This window comes from Branchiostoma floridae, chromosome 19 (assembly GCF_000003815.2).
Source record: "Branchiostoma floridae strain S238N-H82 chromosome 19, Bfl_VNyyK, whole genome shotgun sequence".
Lineage (NCBI taxonomy): Eukaryota > Metazoa > Chordata > Leptocardii > Amphioxiformes > Branchiostomatidae > Branchiostoma > Branchiostoma floridae.
Genome location: NC_049997.1, coordinates 11138582 through 11159117, shown reverse-complemented (window position 1 = coordinate 11159117; position 20536 = coordinate 11138582). Strand labels below are relative to the sequence as shown.

The window sequence follows — 20536 nt, the reverse complement described above, 5'->3', positions numbered from 1 at the left end:
TTTGTAGGACACCCCAGGTTGGTCCTCCAACTGATGCCTCATCAATGGCACAAGAGGGACGACCAGGTCTGGGAGCTGTTTCCACAGACTTCCAGCCACGTTTGAATTCAGGATGCCAGCGTTTTACAAGGTCATATGATGGGGCATCATCACCATAAGTTTCATTTATTTCATCAAAAGTCTTCTTTGGTGTGCGTCCTTTCAAATACAAAAACCGGATCACTGCGCGACACTCAACTGGTTCCATTTCACACCTGGTCCATTTCGCACCTGACTAAGTTCAAACACCAGTAAATCAGAAACCACAATTAGTTCAGAGCTGTCTTTTGCAACATAACCCATAGAGATATGAATTATTACACATACAAAATTTCATTTAGATCAGACAACTGGAAGTGGGTCAGGACCATTACTTATTGCACGCCCCTCGTACATCTGTTCATGTTCGTTGCTGAAGGTTAGACATCTTGGTACATCATTCATTATACATGTCATATCAAACCCACTAGATAAGGTCCCTAAAGGAGATAGACGTTTCAGGCAGCATCCGTTCCTTTCATCGGTGGACATTTCATTGACGATGGACAGCCGATACTGTCTGGAACAGTTGTTACCTCCATGAAAAATGGAGGTATAGTTTTTCGAGTCTGTCTGTCAGTGTGTCTGTCTGTTTGGCTGCTTGTGTTTCCGGATGTTTGTGGTCAGCATAACTCTCTTTATATGGACTAAAATGATATTTAGTATGTGGTTAGGGGTTGCGAAGACAAAGGTCTAGGTCGACTTTGGGTCCCCTGGAATTGAAGACCTTGGTACTGCAGCAGAATTAAAACTTTGATTTTTGTATATTTTGACCTGGACATGCTATGGTCTTGATCTTTTGGTGACAGATAGCCAGTGATGTACGGAAGTGGTGGTGTATATTTGGGCAGACTAGCAGCTTGCTCTGGAACTGCAATGGAGCTTTTTGTCAAAATATTCCAAGGACAATAACTGAACAAAGGAATTTCCATGATATTTGCAGGTAGCTAAGACAGAGATGTACTAGCACCTAATGAAGTGTAAATTATGCAAATTGGGACTTAATTCTGTTATCGGATTTGTATAATGTATCTAACATTTCGGTATGGTATATTCAAAACTTCCTTCGCACCCCTGCGACTTATTTTTTTCTTGTAACTTTTGCCACATGTCAAAATCAAGTCATTGTGACACAGTGTGTAGTTCGACCCAGAAACGCCACTTCCCAAAACCTCGCCCTGACTGCCAACGGTTGGAGGAAGTTGATACTGTAACCATGTGCTAATTTGATTAGTGTCAGATATGTGAGGAACTTTGGGGAGTAGCTAGGTAACAAAGGGGATTCTGTAACGGGGTTTAATGTTATAAATACCGGTAGAGCACGCGGGATATTAGTTCAGGGTCGGATGCCGGTGTAGGAGGACCTAGCGACTGTGATGATGGTTTAGAGGTAAGGGGTATTTTTGAATAACTGTTCGTTGTTCTTCTAGGATGTCATATTTCAACATTATGTTTAAGTGGAATTCAGTAATGTTTAATGTTAACGCTAGTAACGTTTAGAAAGACATAGGAAAGATGGAAAATCTGATGTTGAGCCGCATCGCTAAATTGTTGTTATCAATGAAGCTAGTCTTTAACTTCATATTGTATTTGAAATGCTTTTATATCGCTCTGTTTTATATCGCTCTGTTTTCAGATCTGTTTCGTTTTTTTTTTCGTCTTTGGAAAGTTTGGAGTTTCTTTCAAAATTCAAAGTGACCCTTATTTTGGTATCAAATATGCTAACGGTTTTCTTCATAAGATAAGATAGCTGGGAGTCAGATAAAAGGGGAGGCGGAAGTTTTCTTTTATGTGAAAGTGTTCCCATTTTGGGGTCCGAAGTTCGTTTGAAGCAAGAACGATTGCACGCGAAACTTCCGCAAATGCTTGGTGATTTTGTTGACTTCCTAAATATTGTATAAACACCCGAAATTTCTCCATGAAAAATAGTTATGGCATATGGCAAATAAATGATAACTGAGGTATAGTGGTTTGTGGTAAGTTTTTAAAAATGTACATGTGTGACGAACGGTCGGAAAAAAGCTCATCATGAATTAGCAATGCTTGCCGTATATATTATTGATCACTACCGACAACTTCTCCTTATTTTGGCACTTATGGTCTCTAGGCACTTCTGTATGCCTGATTTCTTTCCGAACAAGCTTAATCATTTACAAATATGGTCTTCTTCCTAAAAGCGATATAACCCTGTTAGCTAGTAAGTTTTGATTGACATCTCTGTTGAACGGTAAATCTCAAACAGCACGTCCTAGTCGCGAAGGCCAACGTCATAATGTCGTCTCGCACCTGCTACATGTAAGTGCTAAGATGGAGGTCCCGTGTTTGAGGAGAGTCACACCTCGAGCACGTTAAAGGTCCTACCACACGTATCGAAAAGAGTCCTTACCCAGTGTTAATGGTTCAAAACCTACAGTTCCATGGCGCACCTGGGACAATTGTTGTCGCATTGAGGTCACCTGAGTGGCGCCGAATGGCAGCTCGCTCCAGACCCTTGCGATTTAGAGCCGCCAAAATAGATTGTACGCTCCTCGCAATTTAGCCCCTGGCTGCGAAGAGAGACTAGTCGACCCACCCAATAACAATGACAAAGATCTTGTAGAATTTGATTGAAAGCTATGTTGAACGGTAGACTTTAAACAGGACGTACTTGTCGCGAAGGACGACGTCATCATGTCGCCTGTCACCTGTCGGGTTTGTTTGACTTGTGTCCAAACTTTCCTTGTGTTGGCGGGGAACGTGGCTTAACAATAACATTACCCACCATTACGGTTAAGACGCCGCTCTAGTGTTGGTAGTGCCTTAAGAACGTCTTTACCTTTCTTTGTGCCTGTATCAACCAACCGGTATGAAATACCTGTGCCCGTGTGCCTGTATCAACCAACCACTTTGGAGTGACACACCAACTTAGCCGATACGCGGCGGAGGTTGAGACTAGTCATAGTGTACAAGTAGGCAAATATATCCACAAATGCTTATACCGTAGAACCAATAGTGTAAATGACATGCTAGACCAAATATGCTGACTTATTCATACCTGTAGATATCCATATATGTCTGTTTAGTTGTAATCTAAGTAGTTGTTATAGACCTTACGAAAGTCGCTGTACTTTTGTCGTGTCAATAAAGATTTCTCTTCATATGAAATTACTTCTCACCTATCCCCTCAAGCGCTGTTTTAAATGTTATGAATGATTATAAAGAACCAATTACAATAATAAAGAGATTTCTATAAGTTAAGTTCTAGGATGGCAACATTAAAACTTGTAGTCATGCCTGTTTTTTGTTACTTTTCTGGGTTAGTACTTATTGGTACTTACCGGTATCTGCGCACGGAAGCTTGTTTATACTTGTACATTGGCAACCGGCACACCCACTTTAATTTGATGTGTACGTAGGGGTTTATTACTTAATAATGCGGTACTTAATTAGTAATTAATTCTGTAAAAGCGGTGTATATGTTACTTCACTGGATTTCGTGTACGTTTTTCGTGAGCGAGCGGTACAGAAAACTGCACTTGTATTACATAACTTTAGCACCTGTTCCGCTATTGTTAATAGTGCAAACACTGTATCAATGCACAAATACAGGGTTCTTTCAACGCTAGCTCATTTCGGTAACTTCCCAGCTACCTTTAATACTGCTTTTCGAAGGGTGGATTCAGTTGCGGCAAGGATGCGGTCCCAATCGTGACTGAGTCTATATCGCCCCTCGTCTCTGTATCAACATACCGTCCCTTTTCTTCACAGATCGGTATAAAATATAAGCAAATTTACCTCCCTTCCTCAAATGTAACTGGATAGACTGATTCCTCCGTTCCTAATTTGTAAGATTTTTCACGCCGTGAAAGCAATTTACCCCCAAAAATTCTGCACATTTTATCATTAATGGTGTGGAAAAACATCGAAGTTCCGCTCATGTTATGGCGAATTCCAGTCATCGCTTTCCTAACCCGGCCCAGGTTTACGTTTTATTGTAGGTTTCACGGTTTGTTAGAGGCCGGCTGGTTGGTTAGGATACAGTTACCGTGACGTACTCAGACCAATACAGATGTTTGGTGGGCAAACCTAGCCGGAGCTTTCATATGCAAATGAGGGTAAATCTATCTCCATTCCGTTTGACCGGCGCTGTATGAAGAGGTAGGGTGGCGGGACACAGCGTTCAAAACTTCGGGCCTGAAACAACAACAGCTTCCTCAAGACGTCTTGGGCGCGCCATCTTGGTTCTATGCTTGGAGTGAGTGTTAAGGAGGCGCATCGTAGCGACTCGGGGAGGCGGATTCGTGTCCAAGTCGTAAGACGAAGGAAAGTTAACCCGACTCCGAGCCGACCAGGTACGATGAAATGTTTCCGCGTCATTTGACCTCTCGACCTCGCAACAACCTGTTCTTGTTTCCTCTCGAACTAACCCAAATTTTTCACACCAAATCTCTCCCTTTCTCTAATCTTAGACGCTATTGCGTTGTATAAACTTGTAGCAGTTGTGAGTCGATGTAGCGACTCACGTTTTGTTGTCACACCTGTTGCAATGGACGTGGCTATGTAAGCCCGTACATTTTGTCACGTACACGGACACGGAGGTGGTTTATGATCTTTTACGAACCCGCATTTCTTTGTTACCCTAGTGACAAATCACCCAATAAGTGATCTAATGATGTATAGTCGGCGTGTCGTTACAAATTGTAACAAATGTTGCAAACTTATGTTGTTGGAGTTGTTGCCATTTTTTCAGTCACCAAATAGGCTCTGTTTTGTTTCTTCATCGCTCTGTTTAATCCCTTTTCACTCAAATAAACATTTTTAGGCTTCATAATTCGGTTCTGGTTTAAATTTGTTGCAACTTGTAACTCTTTCTCGCTCTCTCTCCTTTTGCATTGACACAATATCCTGTTACATGTTGTAGCCCTTCGCTAGTCTGTTCTGTGTAGCGTTTTGCAGAAGTGCACTCTGCCCGTGACATTCCCATTCAGTCACCAGATTACGTTACAGTCAGTTTTGGCAAGTTTTTCACGCCGTTGCTTAGGACCACCTTAGCAACATTTATGACGTTTGACACTACATTTTTTGGTTGAATTCTCACGTGTACCACTTGACGTATACTGAGAGATATATTCACGTGCTTGTGTGAGAAAAATGGGTATTGTTATGACAGTCAATACGTTGGGTTTAGTTACAACATATTTATTCATAGTTTGAGCAAGACCCCATTACATAAAAACTAGTGTTTTTATATTTCATTCCCTTTTTATATTTTCAGTCGTATACAGCTGATGCAGTATTTTGTATGAAGGTTTAAAAGTTACTGTTACAACGTGTGTTTTAAAGTGATGGGGGGGGGGGGGGTCGTAAAGCGAAAACAATTTTCTACAGACAGGTCTACACGGCGCCAATCATTGTAGATTATTTCGTCATCTTCTAAAATTTCGAAACGTTTTTTCCAAAGTGTATTTAGTCTTTGCAGATTTCAAAAAGGCACGTTTATAAGGAAACCGTTTGATATATCGAGTTGTTCATATTTCAGTGGCGCGACATTTGGCTTCAGGAGCATAAGTTACATTTTGTTACAAGGATAACCTCCCACGCTTCTTAAGTGGTCTACAGGCATTGGTGAGCGCTTATTTTTTCGTCACCAGGAGGCCATTCAACCTCCAGACATGTCTATTATATATACAAGCCCACCGTGTACACATACACGCGCCGTGTGGAACCGTTCCTGTCACATGTGGCCGAGTGTGACTGTAGAGATCGATATATGACCAGGATACTGGACAACCCAAAATACACACGGCTGTCATATCTGCCCCGTTATCTGTTGACAAAGGTCCTGTCACATTGTGTTTAATGTCGTACTTCATGTCTAGAACACCGAAATTCGTCGGAAAGTTGTAGATGTATCGTACGGTCCTCGTTGATGAATGTGCCTGTCTGTTGAAAATTGCACCACAAAAAAATTGTACGACGTGTGTGGCTGGCTCTTAAATTAAGGTTATCTGTGCCATTATCAGTTGATAAAGGTACTGTCACATTATGTATAATGTCGTATTTAATGTCCTCAACACTAACATTTGAAGGAAAGTTGTGGATGCCTCGTAGGCGATCGTCGATAGTCGGATCTGTCTGCTGAAAATCGTACGACAAAAATTGTCCAACGTGTGTGACTGGGCCTTAATTAAGGTTATCTGTGCCGTTATCTTTGAGAAATGATAGCTGATTAAAGGTTAACCAATGTGGGGCAGGGCAGGTGCCCTTTTGATAGCCTAATTACTATGGTTTAAGACAAAGGGCAGTTTTGTGTACTCAGATCATTTTTCAGATGGGGAGAACATGTTGAACAATTGCAATCAAGGTTTTCTTAATAGATTGATTGAATGCATTTAGTATAAAGGTGAGTGCCTATGTTTTTAAGCAAAACACCTTTTAAGTATGTTGGACATTTGGACAGAAGTTATAGACAATCTATTCATTTCAAGTTAGGGTGAGCTTTTGAATGTCGGAATATATCCGAGTGGGGGAGGGGGGTTTGCTAAGAATGTATTTTGATGGGGGTACTCCATGTTCCCGGTTAAGGTAAGAATTAGGGTTAGGGTTAGTGTTAAGGGGAGTCGGAATATGGGGGGTCGAAACATATAGGGGTCTTGGGACATAGGGGTGTCGGCATATGTAGGTGTTGCAGCAAATTAGTGTCGGAACATAGGGGTGTAGCCATGTTAAAGTGACTCCTGTACACGCCATCTTAAATCTTTTGTTACCTGTTGAGTCACTTGGGCAGGTGACGTTGTTAGCAGTATCTCTTATTTCATGTCTATGGCAAATATATATAGCTTATCATGCGCTTATGTTACATTTCAGACCTATATCATGTTGGATTGGATTTGTGTATCTTTACCATGTAGGTTAGTCAGTTATTGGCTGAGTCACTGCATGATAGACTCTCGCTATTGTTCACCGTCCGCCATTTTGATTTTGCCCTTGAAAATAATAAGCGGGAAACGCCCTGCTTGAAAAGTCCGTTCCACCTAACTAACCACCTTCCTTTGTACCACAGGTAGCGACTTGTTGGTGAGGCGGGGCGTTTAGCAGAGTTGATACCGCAGAAGTAGGCGCACTTCAGGAGAAAAACATGGCGGAAGGGACCAGGATATGGCTCTTCAGCGTGCTGGCAGTGCTGGGAGTGGTTACAGTATCCGCGCAAAGTAAGTCAGCACGGTAAACCAAACAGGTGTCCGCCGTATCAATTTACACCAACACAGTAATTGTTGTCAACATAAAGTCGCCCCCGCTTTAATCTATGGGCTGTTTCATTTGAAAACACTGAGAGGGGTGAGGAGAATTCAGGCGAGAAAAGAAGAATGAAAATCTTTAAAACAAATCAGCAAATTTGACGTCTGAATCGTCAAACTCTCACATATCTTGAGCCTGAGAATTTTGTTCAAATCTGAAAATGGCGGCCCCACTTTAACGTACATTTAGAAGCATATCATACTAAAGGATCACTTACTAGTAGTGCACGCAAATTACTTTTATAATAACGAGTTGAAATATCGCCTTTTACACCCCTCTCCGGGTTTCAACAAGTGGAACGGTCTTCATATCGCATTACATTTATTATTTCTGCTCAACTGATAACTTATTCAGCTTCAGCTTTTCTTATTTCCGCTGTTTTTCCGACTGTAAGATATTTTGCTTTCGTAAGGAAATAACTCGAACGCGAATTAATCTATTGTTACAAGCGGTACAGCTTTGAGGTCTAACTACTGAAATTCATTTCCGAAGCTTGCATTTGATGTTGTTAGACACTGCCTATTTGACTTCTACTCAGTAATTACATGCAAGACATAATATTGGAAACTAATTTTGCTTTAAAAGCGTAAAAACTACAACTATATCAAATTTACTAGCATGTTTGAAGACTTTTGTTGATTTTGAAATTTGCCGACTGATAAAAACAAATTAATGTCTAAGACATCTCTAATTCGTAATCCATAACGAACTTATTTCTAACGTTTCCTTCATGCTTATAATCAACATTATGTAGACACGTAGTTTAGGGGCAAATTATCAATCTCGGTATCAGGCTCCATGGGATGGTATTTCAAAATTTCATTTTTTTCTGATTCATACTTTCATGGTTGCATCCAAGAGGTCTTTATCTAACCTCCTTGGCTGCATCAAACACAACAGCAGTCAGAAAATGGTTCGTGACCAGCAAAAAAAATAAAACACCGCCCAAGGAGCCTGCTTGAGAGGCTAGATGATCATACCAAGTAGTTTAGCGTCAGCTGTCGCCTCTAATCTACTAATGCATGACTAACCCCTCTTCATATCGATTTCCTCCCATGTGATTGTCATAAGGCTGCACAATCTTGGTACCATGGATGACATCATATGGAAAACACGTTTCTGATTAAAACAAACAAACAAACAAATTAGACGAACAAACAACAAAACATTTTTCGAAATTTTCACAACAATTGCGACATAAGAAGGACTCATAGCGACTTTCAAGTTTGCGGCATCATATGGAAAACACGTTTCTGATTAAAACAAACAAACAAACAAATTAAACGAACAAACAACAAAACATTTTCCGAAATTTTCACAACAATTGCGACATAAGAAGGACTCATAGCGACTTTCAAGTTTGCGGCAAATTGCCCCGTCTTTAGACCAATTGTTGATGTTACGTGTCCGCAAGTCACCTGTCCTGAGTTGTCGGTCATTGAAAATTGAAGAAGCATGTCGTACGGACAGCTGAAAGAGTAAGCATTTTTAGATACATTTTTTTCGGAGGGTAGAACCGAAATGGGACTAGATGTCATCCAACGGTCTATAAGTTTGTGTGGCCTAATGTATATTCCTGCATGCCTCTCCGGGATCACACCTCATTATACCTGATGTTGTGTTGTGTGTACCCCCATGCCCACCCTCGGACCCACAGATAGCAACTTTACAGGTAATCCATAACAAACTACATGTATCTACAAGAAGTGCCACGTACCATTACAAGTCTTTTAAACTAAACGAGTGACTGATTGGTTGGTTTATTAATTGAATAGGTTAACATTGACAATCTTTGCCGTGTGATTTGAGTGCCCATCTGAAATGGGATGCATTTTTATCACATAATAACGACATTTAGATTAATAATCACTACGCGATAAGACGTTTTAAAACTTTGAATGAAAAAAAATTCAATATTGTTAAAATCAGGTAAGTATTTCTGACTTTTCTTTTTTCTTGTCTTTCCTCCATATTTCACCAATTGAGACCTAGCTTCCACACACACGTTAGTTAATTGCCACGATTACAATAATGGCTGAGTGAGCCACATGTGATATCGGGTACAGGCATTGGGGATGCTTATTCATTCATATTATGATATCAAATGCAGCATTCGTCCAATGAACGGCATCTGTAAGTGCTGTTCTACCAGGTAGGACCGAAAACATTAGAATGATTAGTAATATTCATTTCCGAAAAAAAAGAGCCGATCCCCGATTACTGGTAACTACATGTACACTTCTGTCACCTTAGACCAAGAGGACCTTTGTACATTGTCTAACTGGTCTATTGTCTTCGTACACATGTTGTTGTTTACATTATGCTATTAAATCCAGGACATTAGGCTGAAATCACTCAGGGTAGTGTTCCCTATACAGTGAAATGGGCTCTTGTTCCAAACATGTTGTGCTCTGAGTCAGCAACTAATAGCGCTCATGTGGCGTCTTGGAAGCTGTACTGCAGAAGGCAATGTTGCACATGCTAGTATTGGGGTTTACCTACAATCTGAAGTGTTATCGACACAGGTAATTGATTACACCGTAAAGTAATTAGCAAACCCACACAGACCCATAACTCTATAAACAAGGATAGAGATTATGAGAAATTCACACGTACCGATATATTGGATTTTCGTATGCTTCTACGTAGATACTGTGCTTATCTATGCCAACACCAACATACATTTCTGCAAACAGATCTATGCGAGAGTCCAGTCTTCCCGAATGGCATGGTGTTCCAGTCTCTCACGGAAAACAGTCCGGAAAGTATGTCATTCTTTGTTCTGTTACTTGTCTTACGCATGAAGGCTAAACGTTATAATTATTGTCTTGTAAAAGATAACAACACATGTCTGGTATTTTCAGCATCGCCACATTTCTTTTACAAATATAATCAAAATCCAAGCCCTGTAACTAAGTGAAACCCTTGTCCGCACACAGACACAGACACGATAGACAATACATCCTTCATGGAGTTACTGTCAGTATAACAACGCTTCGCATGTCCACAGACACGACCATTGTGGCGAACATGTCGTTCGCGGGGACGGCAGTCGGTGCTGACCGGACCATCGAACTAACTCTTAAGGACTCCGGCGACAAGGACTGGGGTCTACTCATAGAGGAACTTCAACAGCTGAGACTTTCGCTTGGGGGGAAGGTCTTAGACAGAGACGTAAGTGTCAGAAAAAGACCCCATCATGACAAGAGAAGAAGAATAAATGATTTTGCCTCAAACAGTGAGTTAGAAATGGACATCAGTTGATGAGATGAGGTGATGTTCGACGGTTTTGTTTTTTGTAGAAATTGAATCATGTAACTCAGGTGACTTGACTTTTTTTCAACAGGGGGATGCAGGTATTCGAGATCTTAGATTCACTGTGAAGTGCATGACTATAGCGACGAATGCAATGGTGAGTGTCCTTTATCCCTGTATTTCTTTTCGTTGATTTCAAAGTTATAATAATACTCTATTCGACTAGGACGTATATTGAAATATCCGGACTGTATGTACATGTACACAGTTCCTTGAAATTATCACCACTTAATTATGATCAAAAATCTTCTTGTGGAAAGAATGAGTTGAAATGATATGTAAGAAAGTTTAGTTGCAAGTTCTTGCCCGAGGGCTGATTGCAACATGGAACATACAGAAGACTTTGGTATATATAGATAACAATGTAAAGACCACACCAATTCTGTGGTGATTATTAATCATTTGCCATGACGACTGCCCCACAGGTGGAGAACACTATCATTGCGACCATTCTGGACGAGAATGACAACGAGCCAACCTTTGTGGGGACGCCATATAACCATGAGGTCATAGAGGTACGGAATATAGAAAGCAATCTATTGCTGAATGTGGTTATTTGAAGTGTGGGTCTGTGTCAAGTTCTCACTTCCATTTCAACAGGTTTATGAATACGTCAATGATGGTCTATATCTATACTCTCCAAGCCTCCTGATCGAAAAAAAACGGCTTAAATGAAAAGGTCACGATTTTACCTTTGTGCCAAATTTGATCTCATTCGATGAAAAAATGAACCTGTTATAAAACCAATGGCATTACGTTTTGAAGGTCCCTCGTAAGATACGCAAGGTGTCACCGACGAAAGACAACGAATGCTGCCTGAAACACCTGAACGTTTCCAAATATAATCCTGCAGCTGCTTGGATAACTGCTACCTTGCAGGGTTTTATAGATAACATGTCCGTTCGTTCCTCCAGCTCACGCCTGTTGGGTCCACCATTTTCCGGAGATTGACAGCTGATGACCCGGATGGCAACGAGAACGGCAGGGTGTCATATCAGATCCAGGTACCAACGCAACTGCATATAGTTATATGTAAAATCAATATAACTGAACGGAATGATGGAACTCGGCCAAGATTTATATATATAATGCATGAAAGTATTCTTTCCATTCCTCTGGTGATTAAAAAGGCGACGACAAGTATTGAACATTCATGACAAGTATTCAAACTTCAGTAATGATTTTGGAAATATTTTGCAGGTCTATTTAAATATTCATATGATGTACGCTCTATACAGGAACAATTTCAGAGACTTAACATTTCTTTATTTCTTTATTTAATTTTCAGGGGCAGAGTGAGTATTTTGAGATCCCACTACCGTCAACAGGCGACATTGTTTTAAAGAAGTCTCTTGATTACGAGGGTTTCGAATCCGGAGAGGAGAAGAAATACCTCATCCCCATAGTCGCACATGTGAGTATTGCTTTATTCTCTCTTTTCTTCATATCCCCACTGTATAATGGAAAAAAAGATATATGACAAGTGATGAAATAATGAGACAATGTAAAATGTTGAATACAAAGACGCTATTGGCTGTGGTTTTCAGGTCGTGACAAGAAGGTTTCAGAATGTTTAGTAAAGAGTCTTCTTTCCTAATCCTCCCATGTTTTTCAGCATTTGTCTTAATCCATCAGCTTCTGTAGTAACGTCAACTTTCTCGTTCTTTCTCAGGATTTGGCGGCAAACTTAAGCCTGCGGAAGTCGTCCACCACGACCGTGACCATCATCGTGACGGACGGAGACGACCAGGCGGTCCAGTTCCTGCCCTGCATCCCGCAGGGGGACATTTGCGGCAGCCCGCTGTACGTCTCGTCTGTCATGGAGATCACAGAACCGGTAAGGATCATATCCACTGGTAACAGACTGGATGGCAACTGTAGAGTAAAAGTTAGAATTAGAGTACTGAGAGTAAGGGTTAGGGGTTAGGGTTAGGTACAGAGTAAAGGCTTGGGTTAGGGTGCGGAGTTAGGGTTAGGTTTGGGTTAGGGTTAGGATTAGGTACAGAGTAAGGGTTAGGGTTAAGGTTAGGTTCAGGGTTAGAGCTAGGGGTAGGGTTAGGGTTAGGGTACAGAGTAAAGATTAGGGTTAGGATTAGGTACAGAGTAAGGGTTAGGGTTAGGTACAGAGTAAGGGATTGGGTTAGGGTGCAGAGTAAGGGTTAGGGTTATGATATACACAAACGATATATATCTAGATTTAAGTTTTGTGGCATGTGCTAGATTTTCCATGGGTAACAGCAACTTCATTTCCGTCGGCCTGCGAAAGACAAGAGGCCTGACTAATTAATGGAGATAAAATTCTGCCGTTGGGAAACGGCTGACAATAGTAGGGCTCACTATAGCATACGTTTGGAGGAACGAGTTTTTGTCTTTGCAGCTGAACCAGCCCCTGACCTTCGACCCAGCACCTGTATTTGCCGTTGACCTTGACACGGACGTCCAAGGACCTCCTGGCATCGTCTACAGCTTTTTAGCAGGTAGAGGAGTTTTCAGGATTTTTAAAGCTTACTGCAACAGCCTGACATACAGCGTGGATATTTGTATTGAAGTCTTAGCTGAGTGTCCTGTGGTGTATCGGAGATTTGAAGATCTGAAATGTTACTCGTTTCACAGTTGATGTTTTGATCTAGAAAATACTGCGTAGTGTGTGTGAAAAACATTTTCAATCTACAGGAGCAGCAGTTTAATACTTTCTTATGTCAACCAATTGAATTTCAAATAAAAAAACATACCGTTTGAATATGACCACCAGGCTCTCCAAGTAATTTCCGGGACTACTTTGACATAGACGGGCCGACAGGGAACATCTCGCTGAAGCGACCGGTGGAGAGGACGCAAGTAGAGGAGTTCATCATCACGGTCAAGGTAATTCGTGGTTTGCATTTTTCAACAAGCCAGTGGGGGGAATGGGCCAAACTTCCACCACATCTTCTTTACCCCAAAAGCTATCTGCCATGAACAATTAAGACCATAATATGTCCTGTACAAAAGATACTTTTTAAAAACCGGAATTTCTGCCGCAATACCAACGCTACGCACCTTGGAGCCGAAACGCAACCTCGATATTTGTCTTTCCAACACATAACCACATAGTATGAACTTATAAAGATATTTGCTTTGTCACATATCAAATATCATTACAATCCATCCAGAGGTTCCTATAGTTAGTTATACTGATCACAAATATCTGGAAATCTATCAAACTTGTGAAAGGCAACATGACTTCTTCATCTTCACATTCATTCATTTATTCGTTCATCCATCCATCCACCCATTCGTTTATTCATCTATTCAGGCGGAGCAGGATGACAACCCCCTGCGTTACGCCACAGCTGACGTCAAGATTGGTGTAGAGGATGATGACGTCAACAAGCCGTACTTCTTCATCTCCACCGGGGAGGCAGAGTTCAAAGGTTATGTGCGAGAGTTCACAGGTCAAGCCGTCATCGTCTTCAAATATGACGAGTCACCTCTGCTGTTGGAGGTCAGGGATGACGACTTCACTGACGTAAGTGGTCGTGGTTTTGATTGGATGATGGTCACATGCTCATAGATTGACTATAGTAAGAAGTTGATACCTGTATTAGGTGGTCAGTTTTAAGCTATTGCTAGATTAAAGAATACAAGATATTATTTTACTAATTGCATTGAAACTTGAAAAATGATCACATATGTCGAATAATGCCTTACATCAAAATTACAAAAAGAGATCATTTTTACTTTTTTTTCGCGATTGTTTGCAATGAACTCAGATTGGACATTCCATAGCATATCATTAACAAAATGCGGTGTTGTTACCTACTCTGATTTCCTTAAATATTCTATTTGCTAATGATCTACATAAATGTTACCATTTACAGAAGGTGGTTCCCGAGGGAGCCCTACGCTACGAGCTGACAGACACTAGCGGCAGATTCGACGTCACAGATACGGGCTACCTCATCGTGGACGCCAACCAGTTGGACATAGACACCCAGAGGGAGTACCGCATGACGGTGAGCATAAATGTGTATAGATTTACATACATTGTAACGACATACTTTTATCACTGAATTAAAGACAAACATCATCCTGGAAAAATTGTATGGCAAACAATACAGACAGTTGGCTTCTATGTCCGTCCAAAGTCATTATCAAGTTAATGATATTAACAATTCCTCTGAGACTGATGGAGGATTACTATACTGTGCATTGCAGGTGAGAGCTGTCGAGACAACCACATTTCAGAAGCTGTCTACTGACGACGCGACCGTAGTGGTCACAGTTCTCAATGGAACAGGTAGGGAAGCCAGGTCAAAACTGGTTTTGTATTTGTGCAATCAATAGAAAAGTTTAGAATAAATTTTTCACAATTTGCCTGTTTCATATAACTGTAAATTCGGTAAATGGAATTTTAAAGACTCTTTAGCCCTCTCACTGCTGTGAGTTCTTATATATTACAGTAAAATGCAACAGGGCGATGGATAATAGATTTCAAATAGTGTACCAAGGTGTTTTATCAAATGTTGCTAAATATGGTAAACAAATTTATGGCTTCTCGTATGATGACAATGTAGATGTAATTTTGTACATACTTGTAACAAATCGTTGACATATTTGTATAGTTGTTCATTTTTATGCGGACATGCTTAAAAATTTTGTTCTAATCTTATTCATCTCCCTGTTATGTGACTTATGCCTTAACTTCTAAGTCTTAAAAGCTGTTGAAATATGACTAAAATGCTCCTCTAACTTCTGCAATACGCAAACTAATGCCACAAGCCACGCTGTGTCTCAATAGGTGTTCACTCTGTCTTCACTTCATTCATTACCTCGCAATTGGGTTAAGATAGCAACGATTTTAGAACTATTTTTTGCGCTTTTTCTCTCAACTGCCAGTTATTTTTGTATGCATATGGGGGCGCGTCATATCACATAATTTGTGTCCAAAGAAGATTTTGCAGTAAGTCCGAAATTTAAGTATCAACGTAAACGTCAATTTTTTCCGATATCATGCAGCACATACCGCATTTTATGACGTTTGAATAAAAGTTTAACAGAAAAACTTTGATGGTGCTTGGACAATTTCTGCACGGTCTTAAGGTTGCTGTTATTTGTTTAAAAGAAATCATATATCTCGACACATAAGGCGAATTTTGAGTTATCAAAGGTCTGGCACTTTTCGGATGTAATGTAGGCAAAACATTAAGATTTCAGTTCATTTTGTTTATCAAAGTCCCTACATCTCTAATTGCTAAACACATACAAAAAAAGATAAAACCAAATAGAGCAAGATCTTTTCCGCAAAGGTACATTTGAGGCATACAACAGAACCAGTTTTTTTGTGCCTATGCCATGGTACATATGTGATTGACCGTGCGTCGCAGGGGAAAGGTTTGGTACTATCTAAAACATTTAACAATGCTGTAAAGGTAAAACGTTAATAAGGTGCTCAAAGCTCACAGAATATTGCTTATTCATGACCGCTGCGTACCTGATGACATAACAGCAAGACGCCGCAGTATTGCTCCGCTGGCAATCTTGATATATGACAAGGAAAAGTCTTGAAGATGCCGAACCTATCTTACGTACACAGAGGAAGGACACTGGGACGACTGGTCTCCATGGAGCCCGTGCAACAAAGATTGTGACGGCATACAAACCAGAAATCGCACGTGCCGTCGGGTTCCTTGTGCCGGGGATAGCAAAGATTTCCGCCCTTGTAGCGTTCCAGACGGGTGTACAGGTATCCACATGTCACGTAACATTACCCTGGTTACCAGACTATCACTGGCTACAGTCTCATCAGCCAATAATTTCCAAACAGGGGTTGATGGAGGAGATCGTTACCTTCTTCTGATTGGTTGATCGTTACCTTTTTTCTGATTGGTTGATCGTTATCTTCTTCTGATTAGTTGATCGTTACCTTCTTCTAATTGGTTGATCGTTACCTTCTTCTGATTGGTTGATCGTTACCTTTTCTGATTGGTTGATTATTACCTTCGTCTAATTGGTAGATCGTAATCTTCTTCTGATTAGTCGATCGTATTCCTCTTCTGATTGGTCGATCTTTTTCTTCTAATTGGTTGGATGAGTCGGCTGTCAGAAAACGGATACCAATCGGAAGTTAGCAATCTTCTTCTTCTGATTGGTCGATCTTTACTTACTTCTGATTGGTTGGGTGAGTCGGCTGTCAGAAAACTGGTACCAATCAGAAGATAGCAATCTTAAACCTCAGATTGGAGAGTAACTGGTTAGCCCTGTATGGCGCCAAGGAAGCTCTACTTCCTTAAGGGACTAGTAGAGTTGCCTTGTCGGCTTACAGAGCTTTTGTACTGATGAGATCGGCCTGTAGGTTTGTAGAAATCTGGTAACCAGGGTACGCCTTCGTCACCAAGCGGTATTTCATGATGTCTGTGGTAAAGAGCGGTGATGTGGATAAATTTTCACACTTCTCACATTTTCACATGGCCTAAGGACTTTTCTGGTGTGTAAACCAAATGAATGCACGGTTAAGGACATGAAAAATGCACACAATGAATTGAGCACTCCCATAGATAAGCAGCTGTTGCAATGATGGCCTTTCGTAGAGGGTCAAATCTGGCAAAGATATTTTGGAACATTGAAAGTTTTGTCGAGACTAGGTGAACAAAAACTTAGCCTTTCAAAAATATAAAATGAAGAATGAATTCTACATTTCAACTTACTAAAATATATGCAAAATGGATATCTGTTGGTCTACCTGGAGAATATCCCAAAGAGAGACCTCCTCCGCACAGCTCATGGAATACAGCATCCAAGCGCTTCGCAGATGTTCATGTACGCGCTTGACTTACGTTTGCATGCAGTTCTGACAGGTTCCGTGCGTTTGGCAGCTATCATCGCCATCCGCGATTTTTTTTTTCAGTTTCAGTTTACGGTGCGTTCGTCACGTGTTTGTGTACTCGTTTGTCCCGTGCAGCTAACCATAGTAGTAACATGTCTGCATGTACGCATGTTCGTTACCCTGCATGTTAGAATGTCTTGCATGTCAACATAGTTAGAGGTACCATAGCATAGAAAATAACATCTTCCATTCGGTGAATTTAGTACCTTTAAGCAGATGTTGTAGTGGAATACCGTAAATGTTAAAGTATGAAGCTGTCAGAGAATTCCGCCTGTCAGAAAACGTTACGGTCTTTAACCCAACATCTGCTTGAAGATGATTGCAATGGCAAACGGTGGACAAGGTACAACGACATACGCGAACTATGTCCGTAAGAACTTTACATTTATACCTCCATGTCGTCATTTCCGTTTCCTGTAGAACCTGTCCCACAACCCCCTGCGCAGCAAACATCCAATGAGGACAAGCAACTCCTGTACATCATCGGTGGGATTCTGGGATTTCTGTTGCTCGTCGCCATCGTTGCAGTTATAGTGTTGGGAAGGTGAGCATTTGGCTATTGCGTCACTTTCAAGCTACATAATTACTTCAAATTTATTTATTAAACTTTACAGAAAAAGTTATGTACGGTGTGGGTAACAGGATATACCTTTACATGACCCACACCTCCAGCAACAGTTAAAATCATAACAATAAACAATAGAGAAAGGGCAGATAAAAACAAAGAACTTTACATAGAGATATTCTAACAAAAAAACGGCAAGATACGAAACAATACCCAAACGAAACAACAATAAAAGGGATCAGATAAACTAAGGTTAACAAACAAATGAGAATGATGTAACTATAGGTTGACCACACATTTAGATGTGCATCCAATCAGCACTTGGAACAATGGGTCCAAGTGCTTATTAGATGGACATCAAAATGTGTGGCCAAAAGAGAGAAGTAATGATCAATAACGGACTGCTTAAAACGATTGGTTGAGAATGTTGGATTTAGCCGAAGTTTTCTAATTTCAGGTGGTAAGGAGTTCCATATGTAGACGATTCTGTTAAAATAGGAGTACTGAAAGTTTGTAGTGAGACATTTACCAGGGATAAGTTTAGCTTGTGAATGTGCTCTTAAAAGGGGATGTGGGAGATTTAGAAAGTTGTCAATATTGATATCATAAAGTCCTAGTAAGCACTTATATAAAAAAACATAGATCTAGTATTTCTCGTCGGTAGAACAGAGGTAAGAGTGAACAATGCATTAATCTCGTCTTGTAGTCTGCTGTGTAATCATTAAGAATATACTTGGAGGCACGTCTTTGAACTTTTTCGACTGAGGAAATGAGGTTGTGCGTATAGGGTGACCAAACGACAGAGCAGTACTCAAGTCTGCTTCTGACTAAAGTGAGATATAGCATTTTTTTTTACATTTACAGGGGCATTGAAACCTACAGATCTCTTTAAAAAGCCGAGAGCTGAATTTGCTCTCGAAATGATATTATGTACATGAGAATCGAAAGTTAAATTTCACGTAGCTAATACCCCTAAGTCGGTAAATTCAGGAACAGACTCGAGGACCGTGTCATTCATTTTGTACGTAAAAGTAATAGGATTTCTAGATCTGCTTATCCTGAGAATTTTACATTTGTCAGGATTAAAATTCATTTGCCAAGTATTACTCCAATCGTACATGCAATCAATATCTCTCTGGAGTGATACACAATCTAAAACAGTAGATACATGTTTGTAGCATTTGGAGTCGTCAGCGTAGAGGCCCATTTTGTTGCTTACTACGGATGGAAGATCGTTGATATATAATAAGAAAAGGAGGGGACCTAAAATTGACCCTTGGGGCACTCCCGATACTACTGGCAGCCAATCCGAACACATACCCTCGACCATTACACGTTGCCTCCTACATGAAAGATAACTATGGAACCAGGAAAGTAAAGTAGAATGAATACCATACATTTTGAGCTTATGGACTAACAGCTGGTGAGAAACGCAGTCAAATGCCTTGGAAAAATCCAAATATATAATGTCTACTTGGCCACCTCGATCTAAAATCCCGCCAATTTCATGGTAAATTTCAAGGAGCTGTGTCGATGATGATCTGCCCTTGATGAAACCGTGTTGTAATGGATATATAGATCAAGTGCTTTAAATGAGGAAAGATACGATTAAACAAACACCTTTCCATTATCTTTCCAACAATACTAAGAAGAGAAATTGGGCGGTAATTGTCTACTAAATCTTTCCGGCCTTTTTTAAAGACAGGACAAATATTTGCATCCTTCCACTGCGCAGGAACCCAGCCCTGGCTCAAACTTCTGTTAAACAATGCAGTCAGGTGAGGAGCGATCACATGTGCGCACTCTCGAAATACGGTAGGAGAAAGTCCATCTGGACCAATAGCCTTTGAGCAATCGAGTCTAGACAGTACATTTTGGACTTCTTCAATTGAAAATAAAATATTTCCTAGACATGGATGTTCGAAAACAGCGGTTTCAGGCAGACAAAGGGTATCATTAGATAAAGTGAAGACTGAATGAAAGTAATCGTTAAACATGACAGCCTTCTCTATAGCGGAGCTTGCTACGGCGCTAGCTGAATTCAAGACGGCCAGAAGGCATTTGGATTTGGTTTTAGATCTAAAAAAAAGACCAGAACCTTTTCGGGTCCGTCTGTACTAGCGAGCCAAGATTGTTCAGAAACGAGTTGTACTTTGTCTTAATGAGTCTTTGAAGGTCGTTTCTGAGTTTTCTAAACTTGCTCCAATGTGAAGGACTGTTAGTTCGTTTGGCTAATCGCCATGCCGTCTTCTTTTGTTGCGCGCATGTCTGACTTCACCGTCGAACCAAGGTAATGAAGATGATCGTTTAACACACATTTTGGGAACACAAAGCTCAACAGATTCGGTAACGTCGAATATCCACCCTCTCCAGATATTGTCAAGATTAACATCATCGTTGATATTGTGTAGTTTTCTTTCTAGATCTAACCTTAG

The 20536-nt window shown here is 40.6% G+C and overlaps 1 protein-coding gene across 6 annotated transcripts in view; it reads left to right on the top strand.

The window, feature by feature from the left end:
- LOC118406637 (protocadherin-15-like) overlaps window positions 1–20536 on the top strand; it is a 57679-nt gene that overhangs the window by 28196 nt on the left and 8947 nt on the right. For 2 of the 6 annotated variants that reach the window (XM_035806855.1, XM_035806856.1), the window contains exons 2-17: window positions 7121–7268; window positions 9014–9028; window positions 10053–10121; window positions 10367–10530; window positions 10703–10768; window positions 11097–11186; window positions 11586–11675; window positions 11960–12085; window positions 12344–12508; window positions 13049–13148; window positions 13424–13536; window positions 13967–14179; window positions 14532–14666; window positions 14869–14950; window positions 16247–16396; window positions 17957–18080. In XM_035806855.1, coding sequence (XP_035662748.1) covers window positions 7196–7268; window positions 9014–9028; window positions 10053–10121; window positions 10367–10530; window positions 10703–10768; window positions 11097–11186; window positions 11586–11675; window positions 11960–12085; window positions 12344–12508; window positions 13049–13148; window positions 13424–13536; window positions 13967–14179; window positions 14532–14666; window positions 14869–14950; window positions 16247–16396; window positions 17957–18080 — 1775 coding nt within the window. In that variant the 5' untranslated portion in view covers window positions 7121–7195. Of the gene's footprint in view, window positions 1–1449; window positions 1469–4180; window positions 4410–7120; window positions 7269–9013; window positions 9029–10052; window positions 10122–10366; window positions 10531–10702; window positions 10769–11096; window positions 11187–11585; window positions 11676–11959; window positions 12086–12343; window positions 12509–13048; window positions 13149–13423; window positions 13537–13966; window positions 14180–14531; window positions 14667–14868; window positions 14951–16246; window positions 16397–17956; window positions 18081–20536 lie in introns of those variants that run through there. The other 4 variants (XM_035806857.1, XM_035806854.1, XM_035806858.1 and 1 more) reach the window with 4 other exon arrangements.